Here is a 14,532-nt window from a genome sequence, read left to right as displayed (position 1 = left end):
AAAGATACCACCGCTTTTGTTCGGTTCTCCACTAACGCTCTTCTCCCTGTTCACTCGACCTACTTCGATTGGACTCCTCCTTTCCCTTGCGCGTTCATCTTCCTCTTTCATTTGTTCGAGAATTAAGCGCGTCGTGCCCGAAGGACCCAACGGCTAGGCCTTCTGCGCGGATTGCGGGCGATGGTGGTGCGGCGGGTTGGGAAGTACGAGGTGGGCCGGACGATTGGCGAGGGCAACTTCGCGAAGGTCAAGTTCGCGCAGAACACCGAGACCGGTGAGAGCGTCGCCATGAAGGTGCTCGATCGCGCCACCATCATCAAGCACAACATGGTGGATCAGGTACTACTGGTTTTGCCCCTTTTGTCTCTCTTTTTGTTTTCTCGTTATTTGGATTTTTTGTCAGACTGGTGGTTGGATTGTAAAAGATGTAATCTAAGAAATACTAGGAGACCGGAGTTGGCTCTGCGTTGCTCTGCTAGAGAAAAATAAAGGCTTTTAACCGGGTGCTCGAATTTGTGTGCAATGTAGTGCGTGAGTTTAACATAGGAAATTCGTGGTAAAAGATTCCGAGCCATTTATTTGGATTTTTTTTTTCTATGCAGATTAAGAGGGAAATTTCCATTATGAAGCTGGTTAGACATCCCCATGTTGTTCGCCTTCACGAGGCATGCCCTCATCTTCTTGATGGAGCTCCTACTTTTGTCATGTCGTTTATTGATGCCTCGATTTAAGATGGATGCCTTGCACTCTTTCTTTTGTTTCATTCAGGTTTACCTCTTGTCGCATGATTATGATTCTGTGGCATGTAGGTGCTGGCAAGCCGGACCAAGATATATATAATCCTCGAATATATTACGGGTGGCGAATTGTTTGACAAGATTGTAAGGCTTCAGTGCTGGAACTTTTTATTTTTTTTGATGTTTTGTTTGTGAGGCTTTCATGCTCTACTTTGCCTCGAATATATTACACTTCACAATATGAATATGTTCATTGTTCAGTTGGAAATACAACTGATCGTCACTCACTACACTTCATGTCTGAAAAAACTGAATGCATAATATATTGATTGTAAGGCTTTTGCTTGAGCCTGTTCATTGCCCGGTTGATTTTGTTGGAAACACTACTCACTATGATTTCTTACTCTGAAAAAACTGTATGTATAACATATTGACTGCTGTTTTGATATAAGGCTTTTGCTTTATCCTGTTATACTTGCTACTTTTATTTTCCATCCGTTAGCTTGTGGAATAGCAGCAATTTTGTTCATGAAAAAAAATAAAATACAATAAATCATGGAATTCAGTTATCTGTGAGATGTAAACTTCCTGTTCTGCTTATTTGTGCCAACAAAAGCGGAGACTCAAGTTGATTAATCATGGTTTTTGATGTTATGGTGCCTAGGAAAGATACTTCTTTGACAAAATGCAGGCACAAAAGATAGATTAAAATCAAATGCACATTATTTTATGATTTTCTTTCTTTTCATGATTGATTCAGTGCAAGTTACTCGATGAATAATTCCACATTGTGTAGATTCGTCACGGGAAACTTAGCGAAGCTGAGTCACGGAGGTATTTCCAGCAGCTCATTGATGGGGTGGGCTACTGCCATAATAAAGGGGTTTACCATCGAGATCTAAAGGTGTTAAATAGTTGACTTAGAATTAATATTTCTAAGAAGTGCTTTGGCATGCAACACTTAGCATCATATCATTTTTCATTGTATAACTTTATATACAGCCTGAAAACCTACTCCTAGATTCACAAGGAAATCTCAAAATTTCAGATTTTGGTCTCAGTGCCTTGCCTGCACAGGTATGTTCTCGTAGCCCTTTTTAGATAAATATCAGATTAACTTGTTCTGCTATTGAAAACTTTTTTGTCCTTTCTTTATTATTCAGGGAGATAGTCTTCTCCGTACCACTTGTGGAACTCCTAACTATGTGGCACCAGAGGTATGCACTTTGAGAAAGAATATCTCAAGCATTTTCAAGTTTGGATAAGCCACCATACACGTAATTAATTTACATCTAAGAATGTAATATTTTTAGTAATTTGGTTCCTATGTACTTAAAATTTAATAATATGAATCTGCAAGACATGACTGTATATTTGTTCTTTTACATTTTTATTATTTATATCATAATGGTGTAGCTAACAGCAATCAGTCATACTTCATGTTGGGTAGGATACTGTAAGTCTTGTGTTATTTGAAGACGTAAAATGATGGGTTTCTTAAAAGGAAGGCTCGTTGTCTATTGACATTTGTCTTTTTCGGTAATTTAGCAAAGAGAACTTTCATGGAGACTGCAATAAGTTAATTTCATGGACTTTCTACTTGTACTCATGAACAATCCATTATGGAGCGTATGGAAATTGTATATTAAAAAGTTTCCCAGTTGATCAACTTTTTAAAGTGCTCTCTCTAGATTTGTGATGCATGATTGAATTTTATTTTAATTTTTAAAGGTCATGATAGTTGGAAAGTCTTCTTTGAATACGGATATCCAACTGCCACTTGGATCAGATCTGGAGTGTACTATATAATCTCATTATCTTTGAAATTCAAACATGAAACTTGCATAGAAATCATTTTCCATTCTTCAATTGAATGCTGATATCAGAAGACTTCGAGAATAAAATGAGACAAACATCAAGAATCATGTTGTATTACAAACTAACACACATACACATAAAGAAAAGAAATTCTCAGCTATTTTTTAAAAAATTCTTATCAAACTATCAGTGTATGCTTTTTATATTGAGCTAACAGTAGATATCAACTCCAACAAATAGATGAGAAATCTTTTAGTTGAAAGGTCCAGTACACAAAAATTATTAAAATGGTTCAGCTGTTATCTGGGCAACTCATTATTAGGCCCTTTGGCTACATTGAAATATAGTGAAGAAAATAATGGACCACTGTTAAAGCCTAAAATATTTGTCTAGTTGTCCAGACATTCATGTTGATGTTTTTTTCACTGGTCATTATTCACACTAGAAATACCTTGTTTATCCACTATGCAACTATTAGGTGGCCTCGAGTGCCTAGGTGATTGATATACTGCTAATGGTCCTTCCTATTGGTAAGTCTGAGAAAAAAAATAATTTTTGTTAATTCTAGGCAATAAATCTCAGGCAAACAAAGGGAACAATTATGACCGTATGGATGGGATTGCTCTTTGTCATGATGTTTCAAAGCTGAAGGTGGAACCGCCTAAACGACTAATTAGTCAAATAGGTGGAGATACATCCACTTAACAGTTAAACATAAACACATGGAAGCATCCTATACTTCACCATGTGAGATTAAGGAGTGGGTCAATGCAATTAGCCATGTGACATCAAGTAGAAGAGCCACACCACTGCTTTCACACCCAAGCTACAAAGATAAAGTAGTTTTGTTTACACTTGCACATTATTGATAATTTCCTGGTCCTATAGGCTTTTTTGCATTGATTTTGGAGGCACTGCAAAGCCACAGGAAAACATCTTACACCACAGTTCAAACTTCAAAGGTCTAGACTGCAGTGCAGTTTTGCAATTCTTGGGCATTAACAAAATGTACGTTTTAAAATAGTCAGAAGTAGGCCTTATAAAGCCTTTATTCTTGGTAATAGAAGCTAGTAATGAGTAATGACCTCTAGCAGATGATCTTCTTTGTTTAGTTTCTTATGGCATTTGATTTCTAGAATTGGTTTTACCACAATGATAACTAAATCATAGACTTTATTTTAGCACATTGTTTCATGATATCATATATTGGTTTTCAATAATATCATCAACATAAGCTACTTTTCTTTTTTTTTTCTTTTGCCATTTACCTATTAAAAAATGGACAATGCTAGTTTTCTTGATGGTATCTCTCTCCCCCCTAATACGCGTGCATGAATGTACATCCTCCACCAGGTACTTGGTCACAAGGGCTATAATGGTGCTGTTGCTGATACATGGTCATGTGGAGTCATTCTTTATGTTTTATTGACAGGATATCTTCCTTTTGACGAAGTTGATTTGGGTACTCTATATAGCAAGGTACATCATCATTTTTTTTGTTTTGTTCCATTTGTCAAGTAATGTAGCATTCTCAGTAAAGTTCTAATATCTGTTAAGGCTAATTAGACAACAAAAAAAGATCCAGTGTGACTGGTTGAGAATATTTATCTGGTAGAAAGCTTTGCAACATACAAGTGGAATTGGTAATTTTTCATTGCTTCCATTAAATCAAATTACATGCGCCTTGGAAGGCTGCTCAGAGTGAAATCCCTGTAGATTTTGAATAGTTTGATTGCAAGATGATCCCCATTCATGGATAAGAAAAGGAAATTCCAAAAAGATCACCAAACATATTTTAGAAGCGACAGTGATAGAATCTAGGTACAATTTTAGACTCATATATGTAATGGGATGAAACTGCAATCAACTACACTTTTGGACAAAAGAACACCTGATCTTGGTGCCTGACCTGTAAATTGATCCCAGAATATATTCTCAAGGCTTAAAAATATCTAGTTAAATGGCATCTGGTGTTGTTGTTTATATCCCTGTTTTAAGATTTGAAACTATCTATAAGAAGTTCATCTTTTTTGGGTTGATCTATTTTTTTCTTGCACTTGTCTACCTGAATTCTCCCGTCTTAAGAAAGTTAGTTATGGGAGATGTTGTGGTGCTAAAGTTTGTAGAAGTCATAAAGTAGCAAAATCTTCAAGGTTCTAGAAGGCAATTATGTTTTAGATGGTGTTTCATTGTAGATCAAAATGTTGTGAAAGTAAACTACTAGGAATTTCCCTAGTTTGCAGCATTAACAAACTTTATATAAGAAAATTTCAGTAGAAGTTTTATCTAATTTGGTTCATTTTCTAATTTCTATTTTGATTTTCATCCGTTTATGTGTATCATTTCTTCATTGTTTTTTGTTTATTTACAAATGTAGTCCCATGTGGAGAGTTGTGGGATAATGGAGTATATAAGTTTGGATGAGCGGCTATTGCGAATTGGACTTAATATTTTGGGGATAATATTGGGCCCAAAAAACTAATTAGTTAGTTCTCTCAAGTGGATCAATGTGGCATTTGTCTTACACAATGACTATGCAATCTATCAATGGCATGATGGCAATAATGCTGCGCCTCTTCTATACAAATCTCTTTTAGAGCAAAACTGATGCATTGAGCATGTTGTCTAGTGCCTGACAGTGTGGTTCGGCTGGTGCATGATATGTTTATGCAACTTTTCCATGCTTGTATATTGCTGGGTGTATCTGTTGTTTACTTGATGGAGATCAATTATTCTCAAACAATGGAATCATTTAATTGATAACACTAACTGATTGCAGTGGGAAGAGAGCTGATTCAATGCTTCTAAGTTTGTTAGAGTTCATTAATTGAAAGAGCACCCTATGTAGTGGAATTTGAAAAGTGAAAAGACTTAATCCTTTAACATAACTTAATCAAGCTAACAGCCTACCATTCCATGTCCTTGATATTGATGTTGGCCAACTGGTTGTGCATTGGTGAATTGGTGTTGAATGACTCAGAATGCTTTATAAATCTATAAGAATTGCCTACAACAAATCGTCTCTAATGTATTTCTTTGCATTTTTCTTATCTGATTGTAATTGCCAACATTTACAAGTAATTACTTACAATTATTTTCTGAGATTTTAACAATCAATTAGGAAATCTTCTCTGATTCCGGGTCAGTTTGGTCTAGGTATAGATTACAGGAATTGTGTTTTGAATATAATTTAAAATTCTTTTTTCTTATAATTCATGCAGATTGATAAGGCAGAATTTTCCTTCCCGTCATGGTTTTCAGACGGTTCAAGATCCCTTATCCGTAGAATTCTTGATCCTAACCCTGAGACTGTAAGTAATGTTCTTCACTGATATCTTTATCAATAATTATTTACTTATCAGCAAACTGGTGAAATGTTGTGTGTGTATGTCTTTTAGTTTTCTCATGCTAATCTGTGGCTTAGGAAAAAGATTAATTTATATTTATATCATGAACCACCACTCTTGTTGGTCTAGGTCAATGAGCTTAGAGCCTCCCAACTTCAACACACTCATGCTAATCATGACTCAGTAGTATGGGCTTGATTTTGACACTAGTGGAATTTGAACCTCAGACTTGTTGATACAATGTTAAAGTTGATTGGTGAAGCACTTATCCCCAAAGCTCTAGTTTTTAGGAAATAGACCAAATTAGACTTATATAATAGACCATTGCACTTATTCATGTAGGACTAATGGGTTTGGGGCCTCTAGCTTCAACAACCTTGATGTTTGCCAAGTAGATGGTGTATTACAAATCAAGTAGTGACATCATAATATACAGTTCAGTATCTTCCTGGGACACTACAAGTAGTTAGTGTTTTGGACATATCCCTACAGTTATGTGGCTTAGGCACAAGGTCCTTGTTAGAATACTGATTGATGCTTGAAGATGATTTTTTTTTTAATTTTATTTTCATCATAACTTTTTATGCAGCATTTTCTGTTGAGTTAACTATATTATTGTTGCTCAAACTTGATTATACCACCTTATAACTCAAACCTGAGCAGCGTATGCGAATGGAAGATATCAGAAATGACGAATGGTTCAAGAAGAATTATGTGCCTGTTAGTCCATTGGAAGTGGAAGAGGTTAACCTTGATGATATATATGCTGTTTTCGATGAATCTGAGGTAATAATTTAGGCTATCTTTCATTATTTATATTTATTAATTATTTTCTTCTCGTTAATTGCAAGGAAATGTCTATTTTTCAACATCAGTGATGTCTAAAGTATTTGGGGATGAGTCTTATCTCTCAATTGTCCACACGATGCAAGACTACATCACATGTAATATTTAAATTAATTAGATAAATTTTTACTATATTGGCTAATATTTTCTTTGGTCTTCATCTCCCTCTCTTATCTCTTTCATTTCAATAGATTCAAATTGAAATGAATGGTTTTTTATCCGTTTATTTTGCCTAATTGTAGTTTTATGCGGAAGTTCAATAGAAATAAGATAACAGATGCTTTCGGTATGGATTGCTTGCTTTATATTTAATCTATGCGAACAGTTCGGGAAGAGTGAAAAATATCTCCTTTGCTTCTTGTGTCAATTCTGTCTTTTCCATCCAATCTTTTATTTTTATATTGGGACCATGTACATAGAGAGTAAAAAATTGAGCTGTCATGTACAATACAAGCATTGTGTATAAATAACCTCATTTCAGTTTTGAAAACAAAATATCATTGTTCTCATCTTGAGGAAATCACTTTTCCTAGCCAGAATTACTCAACAGAGTGATTTGATTGTGAAGATCACTCTGAATTTACCTTCCAGGTACTATAAGAGGTATTTCACTTTGGATGATTTATTTCTTTGCTTGGTTATTTTGGATGAACAAGTGCCTAGCAGTTGATAAGTGAACTATGACTTTCTGACCAGAGTTCAATTCAGTGGCCTTGATTTAGTATCATTTTTTTATGGTAGAAATAAATTGGTTAAAGTAGTCCATGAAAATATTGTTAAGCTCTTCCTTGGGGCCCTCTCTTGCAAGCAGGTGAATGAGCAATCTAGGAACGAGGAGTTGGGCCCTCTAAATCTCAATGCATTTGATCTGATAATTCTCTCAGAGGGGTTGAATCTAGCAGCATTATTTGATCGAAGGCAGGTAGGCATCATTCTGCAATTGGTTTGTCCATGTTTTTTTTTACAAGGATTAAATATTTGGCATTATTTAGCTTATCTTTTTCATCTTGCTTGAGTTGGTGATGCAGAAACAGAAATTAGCAAAACATTTGCAGTACATTTCTGAACTTCAAGGCGCTTCATACAGTATCATTTTGTCTTAGTTAAATCTGAGTTCGAGTAATGGTTGATAAGATTGGTAGATGCATACGATAGTTTATGAATCAGAGTATTGGATAGGGAACAGAAAGTTTAACAGGATGAGAATGTGAAGATTGATGTATGGGGCTGCTCAAAAAGAAAAAATAACAAAAAAATCATGAGCAATTAGGTATAACACTAACATTCAGTGTGTTGGGTTACTAGATTGTGACTTATTTATGCTCAACTTAGGGCCAGATACTGAAACAATGAATAATTTCAGTGTCCAATAAGTATGGCCTTTGAACTAGATAGTCATTATCTTATTCCACTTTCAGTTTTTTGTATATTACTATCTGCTTTTGATTGTTGATTTTCCGCTTCAAATAGTTAGTGACACTACTACTTTTGTATCCTTATTGCTACTATCTGATATGCTTTCTCACCTCATTTTCTCTATTTAAGGTTTGTTATGGATCTTTTGCTAGGATTATGCAAGGCATATAACACGATTCCTATCTCGCAAATCAGCTAAAGTTGTATTGTCAAGTATGGAGGTTGTTGCACAATCAATGGGCTTCAAAACTCACATCCGTAATTACAAGGTTTAATATCAGCAATTTTTCCTGAATATATCCATAATTAAATGCAAAAAGGAATTATTATGTTGATCTGTAGCTTTTCCTATGTAAAGTAGGTACTTTAGGAACTTAGAGGCTGTATGACATGGTTATTTCTATGTTGAAGCATAATCAGTCAGCATAAATTATTAAACACGATAATGATTGTAACTGAACATAGGGATGACTACCTGCAGGTATCTGTGGTGGTTTGAATTAAACTGGTAAAAGCACATCCAGGAAGATACCCTACTGAGTTTTCTTCATAACAATTTTCATAGCATGTGTGGTGGGCATTTTTGTTTCTCAGGGAAGAAATGGGCACTTCTCTTGCGCATGGCATTTGATTTAAACTTACCTAGGTTAGACATTTGGAATCCCAATTACGGCTATTGTCAAATACTTACATTTCTGTTAACGTGGAATTGGATACTGAAAGGATCTCATAACTATGAGCCATTTCTACTACTGTTAAACATTTTCTGTGCTTTTGGTTGTCTTTGAGCAAGAACTAGTCAACAGAAATTTGTACCATTACAGTTAATGATTTTGTTTCCCTTCCGTGATAGGAAGTGAAAATCATATTTTTAAACGGTGCAAATAATATGAGAGCCAAAAATAAATTTCCATATATTACATATACTATATTTTTGTTATTAGATAATTTGTGTCTGATCCTTTTATCCCTTTTATGGTTGTCATGAAAATGAATTGTTTATCAATTGGTTTGTGGTTCCCTAATCACATGAAAATATGCAGATGAGGGTGGAGGGCCTTACAGAAAATAGAACTGCTCATCTCTCAGTTGTGATAGAAGTAAGCTGGCTATTTTTTTAGCATATGAGGGTTATTTGTCCTAAGATGTTCTCATGGCCTTGTCCTGAATTGTGAAGCAGATATTTGAAATTGCTCCATCTTTTTTGATGGTGAACATTCAAAGAGCATCTGGAGACGTGACAGATTATCTAAAGGTCTGTCTCAGTTACTCAGTTTAACTTGTAAATAAATATACTAATGTGATGTGTTTGGAATTTGATTTTAATTTCAAACAGCACATGATTATTGCCGAAACATCAATTCTCATTGATAAGGAATACAAACTAGAAATGTTGGCTGATGATAGTATCTACTATGTTTGGTGTGATACCTGTTTCAGAATTGTGCTTGAATTGAATAATGACATTTACAGGTCACAAAGAAACTAGATTCTAAGCAATTGACTTTTTTCTTATATTATATGAGAGAAGGCATCCCTTGAATGGAAATAAGCGGGATGCCATTTATAGAAATAGACAGGTAGCTGATAGAGAAGCTGTGGAAGATAAGTAGGATTGAAGGTCTTATTCTTATCTCATGCTTTTGCAATATCCGTGCAGTAGTTTATATTGTGTAAGTTCTTTTTTATTGTAACCAACTTCATGAGTTAAGTCTATTCTAGAGGCCCCTCTACCTTCCTCTAATCAGTCTTAGTATAGTGGCTGACAGAATTTTTAATCTTTTGACTTGAGTCACACCTTTGTCAGAGTAGTTCTTCTATGCAGAGAACTAAACCTAAGCTATATTTTAAGAATTGGAAGAGGCATGTACCTTTGACAGGTAACTAAACTGTCTTGTGGTATAGGCATTTTCCCTTCACTGCTTGTTCTGCTCATTTCACCATAACTGGATTTTCAACACTTCTTGTTAAATCCACTATGGATCGAGAATCACTGTCGGTTGAATCATAGTAAATTATAGTAGAACAGATTGAGCATCAGAATGGATCACAAAATTGCTTAGGTGCTAACTAGAAGGTTGAACTGTAAATGAAATTGATCAAAAAAAAATGTTATAATATCTTGAAAGTACACAATTTTTTTTGATTTTTTATAAGCAAGGAGATAACCTGAATACAGTATGGATATTGCAATCTTTTGGTTATTTAAGAGTAAAACAAGATTATAAAAATTCATCAACAAGAAGCTGAAACTGTTAAAAAAATTACCATTTAGAATAGGTTTTATGTTTAATAAAATAGAAACCCTTTTACCTCTTCCAAGTCGCTGATTAGTTATTTTAAAATCTATTGCAATGTGGATACTTGAGCTAGTTGCAAAGTAAATTAATAGATTGTGTTTAAACAAAATAGAAACTTGTTTGTACCTTTTGTAAGTCATGCTATAATTAGTCATTGCAGTACCTATTGCAATAGACGAAATTGGTTGCCCTTTCAGGAAAGTTAAGTTTTTAGATTTCTACTGAATCATGCAATCCTTGTAAAAGTGAAGATAATGTAAAATGACGCTGACGCTAGAAATGGTAACCAAAAGAAGATTTTAGCACAACACTCCGCTACTTATCAATCACAATTCCATGTCAATTGAGGAAAGCTATCTGAAATTTTATTGATCTGAAAATTCCTGATTACTTGTCAACTTGATTTGCAGTTCACTAAAAACTTCCATAGCAAACTGGATGAAATTATCTGGAAGCCCGCTACTGAGAGGAACAAAACACGGTTCACCAGAAAGTCCAAACGCTGAATCTTGTTTGCTAAGATGGTCTGTCCAAACACTGAATATCTTTTGTTGTCTCTATTTTCTTAAACATGATGGAATTTAGTTTTGATATAATTTTGCATGCAGTTGACACAAAAGTTAGTGTTGTTTAATGCTGCAAGTATATACGGGTAGTGATTGAATCATTTTACATTTGTGATTCCTGGGCAGGTCACAGACGAGGGAGACTTTTCTTGTTTGTAGCGAGTTTATTCAACTACCAGGTACCTGCCATCAGAGTAGCTAAAGAATTCAGGCATCAACAATCGTTGCACCAAACTTGTTTGGCTTTGTTTCTCTACTAGTGTTGCCCACTTTGCTGGATGCTTTTGTCAACATGGATGTAATGTATTCGAGAATAGCAACTCTCGCCGTGCTGAGATTTTTTTTTTGTGTGTGTTATTGATTGGGGCTAATTGAGTCCTCTGTAGTCAGACAATCGATTGAGCATGATATACCATATTGATCGTGTTCAATCACCACTGCTGTTGTCTAAGGTATTGTAAGTTTGTAACCGCAGTTATGCTTTTGGCCATGCAATGTTGCTGGTGCTTAAACAGCAAAGAGCTTGTACGTTCTTTGATGCAAATCTCCACTTGTTGTGCTTTTATGTCTAGAAAAGCAATTGAGTTGGATCTAACTCAAAAATAGCAAAGATTTTTTTTTTAATTATTAACACTTCGGACTAGGTCAATTAGGGCTATAACGAGCTAAGTTGAGTTAATTTTTGTGATGTTTAAATTTATTTGATTAGATAATTGAGTTAAGTTTAGTCTAAAAATGAATTAAGTTGATTCGCTAGATGTTAGTGAGTTTTTAATTTTAGTTTGTTTGAAATTTTTATATTTTAAATTTGTTTAGTTAATTATTAATTTTGATAATATAAATTTATTTATTATTTTAAAAGTTTTATTTATTTATTTAGCGTTATAATACTTTTATTAATGAATATGAGTTTTTTAATATTGTTTATGAATATTAGTGAATTGAAGATGTGTTTAAATTTATTGTTTATTTTAAGAAATTGTTCATTTAATTAATATTGTATGATGTGGTGATAAGGAGGGGTTTTATCTCGCTATCATGATGGAGGTCAATGAAGGTCAGAGGCAAGATGGTCGTCGGACGGACGGAGGGTCTTGCCCGGTCGGGTGGGACATAGTCCGATCGGGGGTTAAATATCAACCCCCTGTGCCTAGCACGGAGTAGTCAAATCGGCGTTCAATGGACACACAGGAGCTGAGCCGAACGGCTCCCTCGTTCGACTTAGCAAGAGGCTTGAGATCAGCCGAGCACGCGAATAGTGAACTGTCTGCCGAGTGGCTATCCCGCTCCACCAAACAAAGGAGCAGGTGGACAGTGGGCTTATGGCCGAGCGACCATCTCGCTCGGCCCAGCAATAAACGACACTCGGATAGAGGATTTTCAGCCGAGCGACTATTCCGCCCGGTGCGGCAGCAGACGCAGGGATGTTAGAGTCCTGGCTGAGTGGCCATTTCGCTCGACCAAACAACAGATACAGCAGGATGTCCTTCGACATCCTTTTGGAAGCTAATGCCACTGACAGGCGGCATGGTCAGACAGAGGATCGTACGGCGGAAGCTTCCACTGTCACTTCAAAGATATGCTCGGCCCGTTAAGGTACTGTGTCAGAGATACTTTACTGACATGTCTCTTCATGGAAAGCTTGAGATTGCGTGTCAGCTTTAAGAAGCGTGCACACACGCTACATGAGCCCTATATAAAGGGGGGTCCAAGCATCGACAAAGGTATGTTTTTCTCGTGATCTCTACAATTGCGCTACAATTCTTGCCTCGCCGGAGACTGACTTGAGCGTCGGAGGGTTATCGCCGGGATCCCTTCCCTGACTCGGCACTGACGTTGTTTGTGTTACAGGCGGGAGAAAAGTCCATCGGAGGTCAGCAGGAGTGTCACGTCCCCAGCATTCACCTCATCGACTTTCAGACAGGATCATATTTGGCGCAATTTGTGAGAACGTCACCTGAATCTGAGCCGAGAAAATGGAAGACGCTGGATGACTAACTACCGTGACATTCACTCAAGAAGAACAGGAGATGCTCTTGCAAGCACGGGGAGCAAAGACGATGGAGCAACAACAACAACAAGCGCTTGTCGATCGGCCAACACCGCAACCTGCAACCTCGACGACCGATAGGCGAGCGGGCCAAGAAGACCAAGCGGAGCAACTCTCTGTATAGGGGAAGAATCAAAGGTTGATCGGCACCCAAGGGGAAGCGCCATCCGCGCCAATTCCTTTCCATTGGGCTCTGTTCCAAACCCCCTCGGAGATAACCCAAGTGCATTAGGAGCGAGGATTTTCTTCCGATGAAGCTCCCGTTCGGGAAGCGTGAAAAGGAAAAGCGCTTCGAGGTGCCGCATCTCCCGAACGGATCAACAGACAATTTTTAGAGGAGATCTTACAAGATCCTCTGCCTCGACATTACACACCCCGTTGGCGATCGGGACATACAACGGGACGACCGACCCAGATGATTATCTAGATCAGTTCGACAATGAGACAATGCTGCACCAGTACACTGACGGAGTGAAGTGCAGAGTCTTTCTTATGACTCTCTCCAGATCGGCGCAACATTGGTTCAGAAGACTGTCGAACGGCTCAATACGAAGTTTCAGAGACTTTCGAGCCGTCTTCCAGCACCACTTCGCTAGCAGCCGACGCTATCAGAAGACGAGTGACATCCTCTTCATCTTGAAACAAGGGTTCGAGGAAGCGCTCCGAGCGTACATTCAGCGCTTCAACTAAGTGGCCATGGATATCCCCTCGGTCTCGTCCTAGACCATGATGAACGCCTTCACCCAGGGGCTTGCCGAAGGGGGTTTCTTTCGGTTGCTCATCAGAAAGTTGCCCCGAGACTTCGACCACATGCTAAAGAAGGCCAACAAATACATCAATGTGGAGGAAGCCCAGACGACCAGAAGAAAGGAGGCGCCGATCGAGCACTTGGCGCCGACCAAACGTCGACTGGCTAGCAGCCATCTATCGGCCAAAGGGTCGAGGGCTGAAGGAGCACGAACACACCAAGAGACCCGGGCGCACGCCGTACAGCATGTGATGTCCGGTCGACTCAAAGCACCCAAGGGCAAGGTATGAGCATCCATGTTTTGTTCATTTCATCAGTCGGCAACGCACAACATGAGGGATTGTCGGGGATTGACGCCAATCGCCAACCGACCGGCCCCCAAGGGATACCGTTGTCGCTCCCCATCTCCTGATCGACGGGATCATCGCCGCTCAACCGAGCAACGAGACGAAAGAAGGGAGCCCTAGCGCTGTCACCATCAGCAGAGGGAGGAAACCGATACCTCCAGGATCCCGGCCGAGCGAAATAGGTCGTCTACTCGGGAAGAGGAGAACAAGAACAATGCTTCCCGGGGAGAGATAGGCATGATCGTCGGAGGCCCGACCGACGACGACTCCAACCAGGACCGAAAGTTGTATGCTCGGCGGTTAGAAATCTATGTCGTAGAGTGCAGCAAGGAGAAGGCCGAAGGGTCTTAGATCATC

The 14,532-nt window shown here is 37.8% G+C and overlaps 1 protein-coding gene across 2 annotated transcripts; it reads left to right on the top strand.

Moving 5' to 3' along the window:
* On the top strand, positions 1 to 11,601 carry LOC122028753 (CBL-interacting protein kinase 8-like). Of its 2 annotated transcripts, XM_042587622.1 has the most exons (15): positions 2 to 339; positions 603 to 665; positions 810 to 881; positions 1,534 to 1,641; positions 1,740 to 1,814; positions 1,901 to 1,954; positions 3,909 to 4,034; positions 5,777 to 5,866; positions 6,566 to 6,688; positions 7,560 to 7,670; positions 8,317 to 8,433; positions 9,208 to 9,264; positions 9,345 to 9,419; positions 10,875 to 10,988; positions 11,157 to 11,601. In XM_042587622.1, the coding sequence occupies exons 1-14, from the start codon at positions 181 to 183 to the stop codon at positions 10,968 to 10,970; spliced, it is 1,326 nt and encodes a 441-aa protein (XP_042443556.1). In that variant the 5' UTR covers positions 2 to 180; the 3' UTR covers positions 10,971 to 10,988; positions 11,157 to 11,601. The 2 variants fall into 2 exon arrangements, with proteins under 2 accessions (XP_042443557.1, XP_042443556.1); XM_042587623.1 differs by lacking the exons at positions 9,208 to 9,264; positions 9,345 to 9,419; positions 10,875 to 10,988; positions 11,157 to 11,601 and adding an exon at positions 8,646 to 9,167 and having other exon boundaries at positions 1 to 339.
* Positions 11,602 to 14,532: the final 2,931 nt, after the last annotated feature.

Source organism: Zingiber officinale, chromosome 10B (genome assembly GCF_018446385.1).
Source record: "Zingiber officinale cultivar Zhangliang chromosome 10B, Zo_v1.1, whole genome shotgun sequence".
Classification (NCBI taxonomy): Eukaryota; Viridiplantae; Streptophyta; class Magnoliopsida; order Zingiberales; family Zingiberaceae; genus Zingiber; species Zingiber officinale.
Note: the sequence above shows the minus strand (reverse complement) of the source record. Positions and strands in the feature narration are given on the sequence as shown.